This window comes from Pseudonaja textilis, chromosome 7 (assembly GCF_049901715.1).
Source record: "Pseudonaja textilis isolate UNSWEBS1 chromosome 7, rPseTex1.2, whole genome shotgun sequence".
Lineage (NCBI taxonomy): Eukaryota > Metazoa > Chordata > Lepidosauria > Squamata > Elapidae > Pseudonaja > Pseudonaja textilis.
Window position 1 is genome coordinate 59,704,942 of NC_141996.1, and position 18,158 is coordinate 59,723,099.

The 18,158-nt window shown below is 40.9% G+C and overlaps 1 protein-coding gene across 15 annotated transcripts in view; it reads right to left on the reverse strand.

Moving 5' to 3' along the window:
• Positions 1 to 18,158, reverse strand: part of SYTL5 (synaptotagmin like 5) — a 210,438-nt gene that overhangs the window by 93,043 nt on the left and 99,237 nt on the right. For 9 of the 15 annotated variants that reach the window (XM_087937762.1, XM_087937758.1, XM_087937760.1 and 6 more), the window contains exons 3-6: positions 9,123 to 9,335; positions 5,652 to 5,767; positions 4,367 to 4,502; positions 3,494 to 3,598 (exon numbers count right to left, since the gene is read on the reverse strand). In XM_087937762.1, coding sequence (XP_087793888.1) covers positions 3,494 to 3,598; positions 4,367 to 4,502; positions 5,652 to 5,767; positions 9,123 to 9,335 — 570 coding nt within the window. The remainder of the gene's footprint in view (positions 1 to 3,493; positions 3,599 to 4,366; positions 4,503 to 5,651; positions 5,768 to 9,122; positions 9,336 to 18,158) is intronic. The other 6 variants (XM_087937769.1, XM_087937766.1, XM_087937771.1 and 3 more) reach the window with 1 other exon arrangement.

Here is an 18,158-nt window from a genome sequence, read left to right on the forward strand (position 1 = left end):
TTTAGATTGAACAAGAAAGATATAGATGAAGATAAAAACAAAGATGAGGAGTTAGGCATTTTTTGTTTATGTATGTTTGAACAATATAAGGAGGATTACTTAAATTTGATAATGTGATAGGTTACTAATACTGTTATTGTGAATTGGATTAATATGAATGATACCCAGAACCAACTCATTAAAAATATACAATATGGATTGTATATTTTTTTAAAAAATATAATAAAAATATTTTTAAAAAAGAAATGATGTTCCATCAGTAATACGAATCTCAGGCAAATACTTTAGTAGTATAAGGACATTTTAATATTCCACCGCCTGGATAGCAGTCCTAATACCATTTTGCTGATCTACTTATATCTAAAATAAAAGAGAACAAGCTCATTAAAATTTGCAATCTAGCATCTTACATATGTTTCAAAGTGCAGTATCCATGGTTAGCAAAAAATAAAAATTAAATTAAATTGAAATAAATAAAAATAAGTTTCTAAAGTCACATAATTGACACTTGTAAAAAAACTTGGGAGTTCTGGGTGACTTTCTGGGAGTGCCTTAGTATGGTGGTGACCAGGGATTGGGAAAGTTACAAAACCATTCTAATTTTTAGCTTTTAAACTTAGCTATTCAGTGGGATCTAATAGGTAATTTTGTCAGGGAATTGTCTAGGATCAGTTGAATACCTACCTTCTACTTTAGCAAGAAGTTACTGCCTTCAAAAGTTTTAAAATACAAATCAATTTAATTGCTTCTTGAGAGAAGACTTGATATATATTTACAAAAAGCTTAATTAAAGAAGATGCTTTATAATGTTTATTAGTTTCTTCAATCAGGAAGGTATTCAACATTCTTTATTGATTTCTTCTTGCCCGGCATTTTATATTCATTTTCACTACTCTGTCAGTGATGCAAATGGACCTAAACTATGGCAATGCCATTACATTTTTCCATTTCCCCCATATAAACATCTAGCATTTATTATAGCTGATTAACAGACTTTGGATATAATCCATTATGTAGTAGTTTAGTATGTGGGCTAAGTTGTTCTGACACTGCTTGTGGAATTGCCCGCAACAGTCACATTCCAAAGAATCCGAAACCTTAGTCATATGCTATTTAGCTGCTCCAAATACCTCTATCTGTCTTTTCACCAGGAGGACAAATGTCCCAATGTGCCCAATTTAGTCAAACAAATGATTCACAACTTGATCTGCTTTACAGTTCATGCCCAGTTTGGATTCTTGTGACATTTCACAGAAATTTGTCTACTGTTCTTTTACTCAATAATTAACACAGGCCTGTGTATTAATATGATTCTATACTTGGATTTTGTAAGCTGATACTTTAAAAATGTCATTTTCATTGCACAGGAAACTAATGATACCTTTGCTTTATGTTTATTTATTTATTACATTTATTTCCCACCCAGCTCAACCACACAAGGTGATTCTGCTTGCAGCTTTCAATGTTAAAAAGAACAAAACAATGCAACAAAATATATACAATAAGAGTAAAACATTATAAAATGTAGAAGTTTTTTCATCTTAAACAGGGGTGGGCTGCTGAGGTTTCGCAGAGATTCAAGAGAGCCCCTAGCTAAGATTCTGGGCAGTTCAGAGAACCTTCAAATCCCACTCCTGGCTGGCCCCACCCAGCCCTCCCAGGAGTCCCCAGGCAGTCCGTTTTCGATGTAGGTAAGTGCAGGGCACACACAGAGGCTCAGGGAGGGTGAAAACTGGACCTCCCAGAAGTTCAGAAAGCCCAGAAATGAGCCTGTTTCCAGCTTCCAGAGAGCCTCCGGAGCTCGGGGAGGCCGTTTTTGCCTTCCCGGAGACTCAAGGAAAACATCCGGAATGCAGGGAAAGCAAAAAATGCCCCCCCCCCATAGTGCAGGAGGCTGACTAGGCCATGCCCACCATGGCCACACCCACCCAGCAACCAAACAGAAAACCCTTTGCTAAAAATTTTGAAGCCCACACCTGATCTTAACTGATATTTTTAACTAAAATGTCATTTTATTCTCTAAATCTTTCTCTTTATGGTACAAAAAATGTTGGGATTGCACATTTGTGTGGCCACCCTGTTCTTTTATATTTTGATTAGCTATTATGAAAAACAGAATAGTTAGTGTTGTGATTCTTTGCAACAATGAAAAACTGTAAGAGAAATAGCTAAAGTAGTGATACAATCTGGCAACTCATTTTTACCTTTCCCCTACATGTTTTCTGACTTGCCTTTTACAAGTATGTTAAATATATAGATAAAAGGAAATGTTGAATTTATTAATGAGTTGCCTCCCTTATTTCCCTGCCTTTTGGCTTATAGACATTACAGGCAGGGGTGGGATTCAACTTCATACATTACAGGCAGGGGTGGGATTCAACTGGTGATTACATTTTGCGCACACTGTGCACGCGTGTACTACACCTTCAGCTGTGCCTCCTGGACAGCTGATAAGCGCTGTGCGCGGGTGCACAATGTTTGAAAAACCACTTTTTTACTGCTTTTTCAACCTCAGCTGTGCTGCGCAAAGCACCTGTAGTTGAAAAGCAGGAAATAAAGGTCAGGTAACAGCCTGGGCGGGTGGGTGGGCCAAACAGCAGCAGACACAGAACCGGTTCTGTGTCTGCTGCTCTTCAGAGCTACCGATTCTATAGAACTGGGCAGAACCGGTAGCATCCCATCCCTGATTACAGGTTATATCCAATGGCCACACTCCGCATGTGAAATGGAATTTTCAGAGCTTTTTTTTTTTTTTTTTACTAATGCCGAAAGTACCACTGAAATCTACTCTGTAAAGAGCAGGAAAATTCTAAAAAGGCCTTGGACTGCATGTGAGAAGATAAAGGGATTAAATGACTGGAATTCTGCATATGTAGCTCACCAGTAATCTAGTGATGTGAGCAGAAAATTCTTCTAATTCTATGCTCTAAAGCAGGGGGGTCAAACATTGAGGGCCACATCAAGGTTGTGTTTGACCTCAGGGGGCCAGGGTGGGCGTGGCCAGTATGGGCATGGCCATCTCAACGCCACTCATGTCAGGGCACCTGTGTTGGCCCAAGTGCTCTGCCAGCGAAAATGGGCTCCTGAGCTCTATTTTCAACTGCGATAGCTCCTGCAACCTCTGCCAGCAAAAACGGAGCTCGGGAGGGTGTGGCCCTCCCAAACTCCATTTTTTCTGACAGAAACACCGTGGGCCAGTCCTTCGTTGTTTCCAGGGTGGCCCTGTGGGCCAGATCCAGCCCATAGGCCTTGTTTGACACCCCTGCTCTAAAGTCTTAAACTGACATAAGAGACTTTGTTACATAGAACCAAACTAATGCTACTTTGAGATTTTTATTTCTTTTATGATGATTATACTGTGAACTTCTGCATTTGGGTTTCCCTACTTTTATTTCCTCTTGATTACTGTATGTTTTTAATTTTAACAAAATTTACAATAATTGTATTAATTCTAAACAACAGATGAAACATTAATGTTACTATTTTATCTTACTGGCTGGCACTGTGATCACATTGTACATCAGAATCTGTGCTAATGCTTTTACCATCTTCTGCTTTCATATTTCCAGCTTCTTTAGTAACTGCCTTAAGAACCTTTCTGTTGAACATAGATATAAACATAAACAATATGGTGGTGAAACAAAATGCAGTACTATTATTTATGTATTTCTTTGCTTGTTCTTAAATCAATAATGATCTGTATAGCCTTTCCCAGTCTGATTGTCCTCCAAAAGAATTAAATTAAAAATCCCACTGAATTTCTGATCAGTACTAAATTGGAAATTATATACATTATATTTTTTTCTGTATAGTATAAATGCTTTACTCAAACTCTTAATATAATATTGAGTGAAAGATCATAAGTGCACAAAATGTCCCAAGGTCCATTTTCTTTACAGCTTCTTAAAGTATCTATATTTCTGCTCTCATAGTTAATTTTTCTTGCTACCTATGATTTCAAGATTTAATTGCACTTATCTCAGTATAAGTAAGACCATTATTGCCAACATGGAAGAATAAAATTAATATTTTCCAAAGTCAATATTTTTTCCAGAGTCAACTTCAAAACCTGTGTATCAGCCAATTGGAAGAAACTATTTGTAAACTGAAGAGTTTATATGAGAAAAGTGAGAAATACTAGATGAGAAAAAGTGTTTATGTTACTGAAATCCCTTTTTAAGTAAAATTTTACTTTCAATCATGTAAATAAAATTAAGATGGCTATAATTTTTTATGGAAAAGTTTTAAATGCTTATAACTGAACTATACTTAAGATTTTGTAACAATTTTTCATTCATAATAAAAAAAATACTTTGTATTTTGGAAATATAGGGATATTTTACCATTTGATGAAAGGATACTTTACCCTATTTTCCTGGGCCTAGTGAGAACTAATTTTGTTCCACTTGTAAATGAAGTGAATATATTTTGCTTTGGTGTATCCTCTAAGGTTTTTGGAGAATGATCTTTGGATCTGCCTTCCAAGAATTCAGGGGAAGAATCTTAAAATGAAAGAAACATATTATGTTAACAAAATGCCTACAAACTGAAGAAAAATATTAAGTCAGTTATTTCACAAATGTTATATATTCACTGTATAAACTGGGACCACTGAAGGTAAGAACATTCACAATTTGATATGTTTTTATTAGGTACAGAGATAGGTATATACCATGTTTCTGTTTTATATATGCTGTAATACTTTGACCAACTAACATAAACGAGGGGGTGCTGGTGGGATAATTGCAAGAGAGCTATAGAGTTTAGGTATTGATCTATTCCCCAGAAAATCCTTTCACCTATACACCTATTGTCTATCAATAGAAGGACAGAAAGAAGCAGAGAGTAAGTAGGAATATATAATAGGATATATTTTTTCATAATATTAATCCCAAGCTATTTAAGCTTTAAACATTATTAACAAGTATGTTGTGCTGGACTCAAAAGTTTATCAGAAATCAAAGAGCAGTTAAGCAAATTTCATGTAACACAGGAAGAATATAATTATTGATAAATATCTATTTTTGGTACCAATAGCTCTAATGCAGCCCTACTCAATCTGATGCCTTCCAGATACATTAGAATTACACCTTGCAGAATCCCCAGCCAATTCCAGTTGGGAATTATAGTCCAACACATCTTCAACACATCAGATTGGGTAAGGATACTGCAATGTATATAAGAAACTATATTGTATGGATAACCTTATAAAGTGAAATTTTCCTGTGTAAATGACATCAAGTGTCTTACCATGCAATATAGAAAATTAGCTTATTCTATATTAAGCTTGACTATATAATTTGCTTTGACTGGCAACAGTTTTCCAAAATGTCATAAATACCTTCCCAGGTCTACATTTGCAATGTTATACAGTATTTGGCTTGAAGCATCTTATTTTTACCAATAAACTGATGGGATAAGAGACTAGCATTCATTGTAGTGCATTGTACTGATAATATATTTAGAACTCTCTCAATTAATTATGTTGCAATAAAAGTTTGGGGCAGCTGTGGTCCTCCAAAGTTGCTCAACTATTCTCCCCATATACAATTTCCCACTGCCATACAAGCTGGAGCTGTTGGGAGCCTGTAGCTCAGCAAATCCCCCATATGTTTATTTAGAAGTACATACTTTGCTTTCCTGTTTTTTACCTGGAGCTTTGCAAAGAATAGACTGCCGAACAATATCAGTTCCAAGGAGCTTGGACTGCTTGAAGCGTTTTGCTCGCTCTTCAAAGAACCATTCACCTGTTACTACCCTAAGCTGCCTGTATTAAAAAAGAAAACAGTGAAGTCACTGTAACTATTAGTTGCCATTAACAGAATAACAGAGTTTGAAGGGACTTTGGAAGTCTCCTAGACCTAGTCCAGCCCCCTGCTCAAACAGGAGATCCTATACCATTTCAGAGAAGTTACTGTCTAGTCTCTTCTTAAAAGCCTCTAGTGACGGAGCACCCACAACTTCTGAAGCCAAGCCTGGCTAATTGTTCTCACTGTTAGGATAGCCACTTAGTCCCCTGGTTATCTCACCCATTTGTGAGTATTGTTTTAGAAATTACTAAAACAAAAAAAATCCAATTTTTCAAAACAATACACCAAAAATGTGTGCCATCCATTACACTAAACTACAATGTTTCAAGTCCACTTTAAGAGGTCATTAATACCTGTTAACTATATGCAAATTATATGCAATTAAAACTTAGAATAAATAAAGGAAAAGATGTAGAAGAATAGGCGGAGTTGGGGGCTGACTTAAACATATTGTCATTTTCTAGAGTCTTTATACTGCTACCAAAGATCCAAGTCTAGCCCCCCCCCCCTTGAATTCCTTTGATCCTTTTTAGTACTAACTGCTAGTTGACTAGATTCTTGTTTATTGGCTTCAATAAATCTTCTGTGCTGCAACTTAACATATGTTCCTCATCCTTTGCACTTGACAAAGATTGAAAGCTTAACACTTTAGTTCTTTATTCTAACCATATTTCATCCAATTATTCCCCTCTGCTAGGCTTCCAAAAAGTATAAACCTTAAGATTGGAAAGAGATCAACATAAATATAAATATAAAAAAAAGTTTAGCTCTACATCTTTAACCTAACAGCCTCATGCTCACACCAAGAAAAATTTTGCTGAATGTTTATGGAGATTCTCAGTCATCCACGTCATGGTTGTCCCAAAGGTGCTTTTTTTTTCAGGAGGCAACTGGACTTTCTGTTTTTTCTTTGAAAACATTTCACTTCTCATCCAACAAGCTTCTTCAGCTCTGACTGGATGGTGGGGAATGGAAGGATTTATACTCCTTGCAAATAGCTAGTCATTTGCATTCTTTTACCAGGTAGTTAAGGTCATCTGGAGGATTATCTGTGTCCATCAGGGTCACTTGAGTGGTTCAAATTGGTTTGGAGCCTTTTTGGAACTATTGAAACACAATCTTTCAACAGTTCCAGGAGGATCCACACCCATTTGCAAACTAATGGGTTATTTAAGCTAAGTTAAGATGAAGTGGTTAATCAAATTTGTGACTGCAAGGGGTCCTGTTAGTCTGAACAAGTAGCCAAATAAATTCATTAAAATTAAACTGTTCCATTCAGGATTTTTGTAAAACTCATCATACAATGTTATTAAAAGATTCTTATGAAGCTGGAAATTATTCTCTGAATAGAGGTGGGAAATCCCCCCCCAAAATGATTGCTGCAAATCAGCTAATGAATGGGTGACATTTTTTTCTTTTAAAATCTTCCCTCCCTCCCATGCACCAGGCTGTAAAAGAAAGGAGATCTTTCCAGAGAGATCTGATTCCTTGCAGTGAGTTTTTGGAATTAGACCAAGAATCACAAGTGACCCAAGAAAATAAAAAGCAGTGAGTTGTGGTCAGAGTCATCATGTTGACTTTATCAGCCTCAGGTAGATGACTACCCTGAAATAACCAATTGGCCACTCTTGATTTAAGAAGAATCCTTCCAAGAAAACACTATAGGGAGATTAATATTTGTGGCTATGGTTACTATAAAGCATGTAATATATATTCCTGAATAATTATGACTAATCAATCCAAGCCTACTCTCATGTATTTTTATGAAACAAGGAAACTCTCTAGTATTTATTTATTAAGTTTATTTAGTAAATAGGGGGAGAGTGTGAAAAGCCAGCATTTCAATTTGTTTGCATACAAAGTAAAAATAAAACCTTAAGCTGTTTATTTGTAGCAATAAACAAAGCAGACTTAATAAAGATCTCAATCTAGAAACCTTTTATAGCTGTAGGATAAAAATATCCAGAATCATTGTGATATTTAAACTTTGGTATTACCTTCACTTAACCTGCTATTGCTTACACTAAATGGAGGGAGTTTATTTCACTAAGCTAGCATTTTAGGACTGTGCAAAACCTCTGAAAGGGACACTTCATCTTCTGTTAATTCCTGAAATGTTTCTTCCTCAAAACAATGAAGCAGCTGCTTTGGAAAGTATCCCTAATTCTCTGCATGTGCGTGAAGAAACATTTCTTTGGAACTGCCCTGTACATGTATGGATGTACACCTGTAAGGGCATACTTGGAGCTTAAGAGCTTTTCCAAGGATACAGATTCTTTCCCACTTCAGAGACAGATGCCTCGTTTGCATTGACAGTTATTGCTTCGCAAAATTGAACTGGATACAACCCAACTGTGTACAAAACAGGGAGCAGAGGGTGAATGCAGTTTAAATGTAGTCCTCCATATATGACCACATAAGGGCCTGAAATCTTGGTCACTGAATGAGGAGCCACTTGAATGCTTCATTTAATGTCCACAATCCCATCTCTCCAGTTGCAGCTTTAACGGACTGTGTGGGTTCTTAAGCCTGGATCTTCTGAGCCTTCCAGCAGGGAGGGGCAATGCTGGTGAATGCCAGCATTCTGAAAAGCTCAGAAAGTTGGCATTCATTGGCGTTTTTTCCAGATTTGAGGTCTGTTCCTGCAATATATGGGAGAATTTCTCCTCCCTGCAGGGAATCTTTTTTGTGTGTATGTTATAAGTGAGACTTGATCTTTGATAATGTGCTCTACTAATTCTTTTGTCATTCTCTTCGTGTTCTGTTAAAAATATTTAAAAGTGTTTCCGTTGTTTTATATTAAAATATACAATAACACTAATAATACATAGATAACATCAAAACATAATTTTATTTCTGCACACTCCAGACTTTCAGAAGCTTTTTATTCTAGAGATCAACCATTCACATGTCATCTAAATTCACTAAGAATGCATGACATGCTTTGCTTTTCCTTTGACCTTTTTCCTGGTGCCGGGAGCCATTATGCTATTGTACAAGGTATTCTTACAGATAACCAAATATTCTCAGTATTACCACTGCAGTCTGTAAGAGGTTCTGAGTCATCATGCCCACAACAATTCTTGAGTCCTTAAAGCAAGGTAATGTTTATTAGCAACTCACTGGACATTTTTCACTTCAGTGCCCTGTTAACAAGGAAAAGGCTGGCCTCAGATGAATGTCTTGGTTCAACAAATTAAGCCCCAAATGTCTTTACTCTTCCTATCATTCCTACCTATTATTGATAATTATATTTTTTGACAAAAGTAAGAGATCAGGAAAATGAATCTGGTATTAGAAAACAAGACTTACGCAATTTTATCACACGCTGAGCACTTCCAATTGCCATCAGTTCCTAAAACATGACATTTGTTACAAACTCTCAGGCCACATATTTGGCAGTGGTCACCTCTGTCAAAAATTAAGCCCAAATTTTTCTGACAGGAAGTGCAAACCCTGCTGTTATCTTGCTGGTGATGCCGTCCACCTTTATGTTTCACTTCCAATAACTGATTCTTTAGTTTTCTAGAAAAGAAAAGAAAAATCCAGAAGGTTCACAACAATACCTTGAAATATATGAATTTGTTATTTCATTAATAGCCAAAGGATTTATGCAAGACATAATTTGAAAACAGCATCAAAAACTGATGTGCACCGAATATTTTCAACCCTTTACTCCCAGAGAGCATAAAATATTATGTAGGGTGATTTTCTACAGATAGCCTTGCAATCAAAAGGAAAGACACTCAAATCTCAATACAGAATCCATCTAGCTTGCAGGTCTTCTGAGAAATGAAATGGGTGTTGGTATAATTACCTGAGAACGCCCTTTCTATCTACACTGCAAGAGAGTCCAGGAATGGGTTAAGGTCCTCCTTCTGATGTCATCAATCTGAATCTGCCACTATAAAAACCCCAGCCCCTGGCTGGCCCGCCCATCTTTTAGGCAAAGATACTTGACAGACATAATGTGTCTCTGGAAGATAAAGAAGAAATTAACATACCCCCTTCCCCAACCATCATGACCAGACGTACAGGGTGGAGCTGGACTCTCTTGCATTGTAGATAGAAAGGGCATTTTCAGGTAATTATACCAACGCCCATTCTGATCGACATTGTGATGAGAGTCCAGGAATGGGACATACCAAAGCCTTCATGTCCATGGGAAGGCCCATGGCTGGTCAGTCACTCTGACTGTGGAACCACCTGCTGAAGTATCCTCCATCCAAACGATGCCTGGGCTGAAGCAAAGGAGTCCAGAGCGGTAGTGCTGTATAAACGGCGATGGTGAAGCCACCACCGGAGCATCTACTGACAGCACAACCAGGGCCCTGGCCAGGGATGGTCCCACATTGTAGAATCATCTGTCATGAACAGATGGGCAAAGTCCCACCCCTGGGGAGATGCATTGTTCCTTTACTAAATCAAGAAAGAGAAGGGGGAGGGGAGGGGAGAACCTCCGCCTGCACCACTGGCTTGAAAAACAAGGAATCAGAGTGGGCAGAAGTGGATGCTTGTGGTTCAGGAGCCACCTCCTCAGGCTTGAGTTGCGCAGTGACCAAGGCCTTGTGTAACAAGGGCTTCAATAATGAAAGTTTAAACACTCGCGCAACGGGGGGCTGATCAATTCTGAGGTCCTCCTCCTCAGACATATTGGGATCTATAAATTCCCCTTCCTCCTCTTCCGAGTGACCAGAATGGCTATGGTCAGAGGATTTGGAATAAATATCCTACTCTTCCTCCCTCCACTCCGAGTGGGTGGGCTGAGAGAAGAAGCGATGTCTAGGCACACCCTTTTGATACTGGGGGACCCCTTGTGGAAGCCCATGGGTTACCAAGGCTGGGCCCCCTCCTTGAGGGTGAAGGAAATGTTTGAATCCTTCTGCTAGGCCCTGTCTAATAGCTACCATGACTACTTCCCTGAGATCTTCAGGCCTGTTCTCTGAGCACAAGCTTGCAGCAGTGGGGGTGTATGTTGCTTCAGGCCTAGGCCTGAATCCACCCTGAACCCCTTGACCACCCGGGAAGGAAGGGCCAGGTCCCCATGTAGCCTGTGTAAAGGAAGGCCCTGACCTGCTTAAATCCTGGGATTCTTCCTCCACTCTCTCAGGGGACCATGCTAACATGTGACTGGAAGAAGATTCCCCTCACTTAGAAGGAATCTCAGGGCTAATATGCACTTCCCCAGAGTGAGCGTCTTGATTGATCTGGGCTTGCATTTGTGCTAACCTTTTTTCAAACTGTTTTTCAAGATCAACATAGCTTTTCTTCTTAGCCCTAAGCTCAGCTTTTGAAGACTTTCGGGGAGCTAGGGCTTTGGCTTTGATCTTTGCAGCAACTTCTCTGCTGGTAGAAGGAGCTCTCTGTCTTTTCCTCTTTTTCAAAGGGGCTAGTGCCTCTTGGGGCTGTTCCAATTCTTTGGTAGTAGGCTGGGGCACTTCGCTTTCCATATTGCAAACAGCACAGATACCAAGGGTGCTGTGAGCTTCCCCCGTGAGGTGCTGTCTAATGCAATGAGCCAAGCAAGTTAAAAACTGTGAGGCACTGAGAAAGCATTTTCCCCCCAACAAAATGGCCACTGGTTGATTCAAAATGGCCGCCCGCCACATGGAGGAACTCCAGAATGGCTCCATTACCTCCTTCGCTCAATAGGCTCTTACCAGGCCCCGAGCGATCAAATTGCAACAAAACAGCTGAGAAGCGGTAGAATGAAGTTCAGAAGTCAGCTGTGGAGTGGTTCAGGTGGCGGCGGCGGCAGCGATCTGCGCAATCGCTGGAGCTGCATGGAAGGCTTTTAAGAAGGCTCCTGGATCTGCAGCCCTTCATGAGGCTGCGCCAAAACCTCAACGCTGCAGGAGAACGGATCCCCGCTTTTCTCTTTGCAACAACTTCTCTGCTGGTATTTTACTTTTCAAACCTTCTCTTAATTCTGTTAAAGCAATCCTTCCAGAGACTAGCTCTTAGACAAGAAGCTGAGCCAAAAGATGGGCAGGCCAGCCAGGGCCATTATATAGTGGCAGACTCAGCTTGATGACATCAGAAGGAGGACCTTAACCCATTCCTGGACTCTCGTCGCAGCGTCGATGAGAATGCTGGTATACCCCCAGACTGGTAGTGAGGAGACCCACATTCTAGTTCATGATCAACCATGGAAATTTCTTGAGTCACTTTGGTCCACTCTCTCAGCCCAACATATCTGTTGTGCAGGAAAACAAGAGGGGGGAATTCCATATATGCTAGTTGAGATCCTAAGTTAAAGTTGGGATGTGTTTGTGCTGTCAATTCAGTGTCAACTGCTGGTACTAATGCATTTTCTTGGTAGCATTTTCAGAAGTGGTTTGCCATTGCATTCTTCAATGGAGTGTGGTCCTCAACTTATGACCACAATTGAGCCCAACATTTTTGTTGCTAAGTGAAACATTTAAGTAAATGTTGTCCTATTTTATGAACTTTCTTGCTACACTTGTTAAGTGAATCACTGCAGTTGTTAGATTAGTAACACGGTTGTTAAGTGAATCTGGCTTCCCCATTGACTTTGCTGGTAAGAAGGTCACAAAAGGTGATGGCATGACCCTGGGACAGTGCACCCATCATAAATATGAGTCAGTTGCCAAGTGTCTGAATTTTGATCACATGATCATGGGATGCTGCAACAGACGTAAGTGTGAAAAACAGTTTTAAGTCACTTTTTTTAGTGCAATTGTAACTTTGAATGGTCACTAAATAAACTGTTGTAAGTCTAGGACTACCTATAATTGGCCCAAGTCACTTGGCTTTTTTCCCCCCTAAGGCAAAAGTAAAACTCTTGTTCTCCTGGTCTCTAGCCTGGTGCCATAACTGGCTCTTATAAGTAAGATATGTTGTCCAAATGAAAGAGCAGGTCATGATTGATGATAATTTCAGTCCAGACTATTTGTTCTGTTATGGATACTATAAAATATTATATCCATTATAAATCAAGCTCTGCTCAAAAGTAGTTATAGGCAAATGGAGGAAGCAGATGGATGTGAGATGTGAAATTATACATGGCTGGGACATGTATCATAATTTGATTACCTTATTAGCAAGAGACAAAGCTTTGTTCAATTTAGGTCAATAATCCAAGTATGATATATTAACATTTCACTGCATTGGTGAAGCTCACTCCTCAAACCCACAATACAGTTTTAGCCAAACAGCCTGATATTCTGTCTCCACAAGGCAATTATGCAGATTCTGCAGAGATGCAGTTGCTAAGCGTATACAGCAATTTGTGGCCCACAAAACACTTGTACAGTATTGTTAGATCACGGGAATGAGACTCTTGGAGCCAGAGTAGTAACCAGTTTTCTTTATTTCTGTTTAGATCTGAAATGCGGAAGAAACCGTAGCAGCCCTTTTACAGTCAGGCTGCTCACGGCTGTGGCCAGTGATGGCTAGTAGAATTTCCCGCCGCCACAGACCAACCAATCACAGGTAAGTATGCTAATACATAACACCCCTCCCCACTTGGTCCAGTCCACCCAATCCCGTCTTCGCCTACTGTACATAATCACACAGGTAGGCGGGGCTTCTATGGGTGCAACTGGACCTGCGCAGCTCAGTCGCAGTTTGGTCTCTGGACTGTTCGGGTAGATCTATTGTTCCTCCCATCTTTCTCCTTGGAACCTCCTGGAAGGTTGAGTTGCCTATGCTGCTCCCACCAGGGGCCGCTTTCCTGCTGTCTTTCTAGACCTGTTCCTGCCTCCCTATGCTACCTTCTTCTGCAGTTTCAGGTACGTGCCTGTGCTCTCCAACTGGGGCTACTCTTATTAGTGGGGGTTGTGTGTTTTTAGTTGTTAGGGTTTGTTCTATCAGTGTTCTTGTTCATGGAGGGTCTCCCCCTCTCTCTCTACTTGTGTTGTGTCTGTTTGAGGGGTCTCCCCCTTCGTCTCCGGTTGTGTTCTGTTTATGTGAGGGGTCTCCCCCTCTTCTGTGATCCTGTCTGTGTCACCCCTCGTTGCTCTCGTTCTGAGCTGGTCTATGTGTCTCTTCCAGCTCCTGCCATCTGTCGTATCTACCCTGTAAGAACAGGGCCTGGTTATTTGGGTCACTTTTGCCGGTATCCACAAGGGTTCCCCTGTAAGATTTTTTGCGGATATTAGGTCCCCTGTTTGGAATGTACAGCATTTACTGGAGGAGTCTACTGGTCTTTCTGGGTTATATGTAGGGTGTAGTCTGTCTTGGGATCCTCCCCATTAGTAATTTGGCTGGGCTTTTATTCATTTTTATTCATTGTGGCAATGGGTGTTATATGCTGTATGTTTAGTAGTTTGTGTATCTTTTCTTGTGTGTCCCCGGGCCCTAGCTTTTAGATTTTTAGATAAATTTATTGTCATTGTACTCAGAAACCTGAGAACAACAAAATAAAGTGCTCTTCCACAACATACAACTGAACAACACCAAAAGACATATACAAATAACAATGTAAAACAAATTAAAACAAATAACAGTTAAAAACTGTACAACCAGGATATATATATGTTAAGACCACCAGATTCATAACTCTGGATTTAACCTGATCACAGCACTTGGGTAAAAGCTATGTTTAAATCTACTTGTCCTGGCTTTCAGCACTCTATATCATCTTCCTGATGGTAGGATCTCAAACAAAGAGTGGCCTGGATGCGAAGGGTCTCTCAAGATCTTTTGTATCTTCCTTCTACATCCCATGTTATACAAATCCTCCAATGAGGGAAGAGGACATCCGCTGATCTTTTGTGCCCTTTTTATCACTCTTTGGAGTGCCCTTTTCTCCGCCTCTGTACAACTCCTAAACCACACACAGAGGCAATAAGATAAAATGCTCTCTATAGAGCTTCGATAAAAGGCAACCAACAGACTCTCTGGCAGTTGTTGTGATCTTAAAAGTCTTAAAAAATACAGTCGTTGATGAGCCTTTTTTTCTAGGGCTAAAGTATTTGCCCCCCATGTTAGATCTTGTTTCAGGGTGATACCTAAAAACTTACATTCTCCCACCTGTTCTACCAAAACACCATCGATATACAACGGCTGGATATCCGAACTGCTCTTCCTGTAATCCACTAAGGTTTCCTTAGTATAATGTCCTGGTGCTGTTTGTGCATGCCTTATCCCATTTTGTGCTAAAAATCCTTCGAATTGTGTTGCCGTGAATGTGGCCCATTGTCGGATACAATTAAATCCGGCAACCCATGTGTTGCAAAAAGCCTCCTGAGCTGTCTAATGATGGCTTCTGCCATGGTGGATTGTATGATCCTTACCTCTAGCCATTTGGAGTAAGCGTCTACGACTATTAGAAATGTGTGTCATTTGTTTGGGCCCGCAAAGTCAATGTGTAATCTTGACCATGGTCCCCTTGGCGTTTCCCATTCGTGTTTTGGTGCTGTGGGGGGTGCCAGCTTAGATTCCTGGCAGCGTTTACAAGTTGCCACCCAGTCTCCTATTTCCTTGTCCATCCCTGGCCACCACACATAACTCCTTGCTAAGGATTTCATTTTTACAATACCCAGGTGTCCCTCATACAGCATTTCTAGTATGCTTTCCTTTAAAACTTCAGGTATTACCACCTGATCCCCCATAGTATGCACCCCTTAAGTATTGAGAGTTCTGTTTATCTGTTCTGGAATGGTTTGACATTCTCAGTGGTCTCAGTCTCTGGCCAAACTTTTCCTACCCAATTTAGTATTTACGCCAGGGTTTTGTCTCTAGTTGTTTCTCTTGTGATTTCAGCTGCTGTTATTGGTAGGTTTTCTAGTGTCTCTATTTGGAGGGTATATGTGGTTGGTGCTGGGTCTTCTTCTATGTCTGGTAGAGGGCAATGGCTGAGCGCGTCTGCATGATTTATGTCCTTTCGAGGTCAGTATATTAAGTTGTAGCTGTATGCAGCTAAGAATTCCGACCACCTTGTCATCCAGGGTGACACTATGTTTGGTGTAGCTTTGTTTCCTGTGATGATGCCCAGGAGTGGCTTGTGATCCATGACTAGGGTGACATTCCTCCCATAGATATAATCATGGAAACGCTTGATTCCGGTGACAGTGGACAACACCTCTTTGTCTAGTTGGCTGTAGTTCTGCTCCGGTTTTGGCAGAGTTTTTGAGTAGAATGCTATGGGTGCTTCTTTCCCGTCAGGTAATACATGGCTGAGGATAGTGCCGATGCTGAAAGGGGATGCATCGCAGGTTAAGATTATTGGAAGTGTTTCGCTGTATTGGATTAGTATGTGGTCTGATGTGATCAGGTTTTTTATTCCCTGGAATGCCGTTTCTTCCCATTGCCCCCAGGACCAGGCTGCTTTCTTGTCAAGCAACCTGTGTAGTGGTTCTGAATAGTTGCTTTCTGCGGTAGGAATATGTTATAAAAGTTAATAAGTCCTAAGAAAACTTGCAGATAAGTCTTATTCATGGGTCTGGGGGCTTCCTTGATTGCTCTGACCTTTCTCTCTGTGGGGTGGATTCCTTCACTGTCTATTAGATATCCTAAAAATTCAACCCTGCTGGCAGCTAATTGGCACTTCTCCCTTTTCACTTTTAGCCCCGCTTCCTTGAATTTATTAGAACTTCCCTCAGGTGGTCACGTAATTGTCTTTTGTCCTTCGCTGATACAAGGACATCATCAAAATATGGCACCACCTCTTTAATCCCTTGCAGTAAATGTTTCATTAAGCTCTGGAATGCCCCTGGGGCTACACTGATCCCAAATTGTAATCTGTTGCATTTGAATGCCCCCCTGTGCATTACGATCGTCTGGGCTTCTGCTGTCTCAGGGTCTACTAGTAATTGTTGGTAGGCCTGTGCAAGGTCTAGTTTTGCAAAGATTCCCCCCCCCCCAGGGAATGCAATAAATGCTGTACCACCGCTTTGTTGGAGCATGTGGTTAAGGGTTGCCTTGTAGTCTCCGCAGATGCATACAAACCCGTCTGGTTTTACTGGCATGGCAATCAGGATTTCCCACTTTGCATGGTCAGTGGGTTCTAGGACCCCTTGTGCAATGAGTTTATCTAATTGTTCATCGATCTTAGGTTTGAGTGCGAAGGGAATCCGCCTCACTTTTAACCTTATAGGGGCTATGGTTGGATTTAGGTTAAAGGAAATTGGGGACCCCAAGTACTTGCCCAGCTCTCCATCGAATACGTCTCAGAATTCTTCCATCAGGGTCTCCTCCCAATCCATCTTGGTGATGCTATTTATTCCTGTGACTTCGATTCCCAACGGTTCAAACCATTCGAGTCCCAATAGACTGGGTTGGTTCCGGTCTACTATGGTCAGTGGCAGGATTCTGGTGTATTTTTTGAATGCCACTCTGAACTGTCCAGTGGCCACTACAGGGATTTTGTTTCCCTGGTAGTCTTTCAACGTCAGCATTTGTCTTTTAAGCTGCTTCCAGTTTATGCCTGGTATCAGTCTTTTTATGGTATCCCAGGATACCATTGATAAGTATGAGCCTGAGTCTACTTCCATCCAGCAAGGCTGGCCTTCTATGGTAACCTAGACATGTACCTTCCAAGCATTTGTCGTGTTTGAGTGTCCGATGGTCACCGTCTGGTGTGTTTCATCTCCCCCATTGGTGGCCTCTTTTCCTCGCCTGTTTCTGGTAGCTTGGTTCCAATGGCTTCCTGTTTGTTTCTCCCAATCTTGGGGGTGTGTGTGTTCTGTCTTTGTCTGGGGATGTAGTTCTTCAATGCTCAGCAGACCCATGCAGTGTGTCCCCGCCATTCACAACATTGGCATATTGCGTCTAGGAAACGGCATCTGAATGTGGATGGTTCCCCTTGCAGCTGGCACAGCAGAATTCTTTTCTTTTTCCATTTCAGCCCCTTATGTCTCATTCTGAGTGGAGCTGATTTACCCCCTCATCTTCTTCTTCGTCTTCCAATTCAGACTTGATGTCCTCGTGGTGGGTAGTGGTGATGTTTTTTGATGAGTCCGGTGATGCTTTATTCATTTTCCGCATGGCGGCTGCCGATTTCTGGGTTGTTTCTGCTGCAGTAGCCTCTTCTATTGCTTCTTGAGTGTTATCTTGGGCTTTGTTAGTAGTATGCCCTGCAGCGTTAGGTCTCTCAGTCCCAAGACTGCTCGATCTCTCATAGCCTCATCCATGTTGAGGAATTCGCACGCTTTGGCAATGTCCCTCAGTATTGCAACGAAATCGCTGATGCTCTCGCCTTCTTTTTGGTCTCGCCAGTAGAATTCGTGTCGTTTGATGAGGCAGGATACGGCCAGCGTGTAGTGAGACCTCAGGATCCTCTCTAGGTCTGGCCAGGCAATTGTCTTCACGTCGGTTGGCGCCGATAACGCTTTGGCCATTTTGAATATGGCAGGACTGCAGTGTGTAAGGAAGACGGCTCTC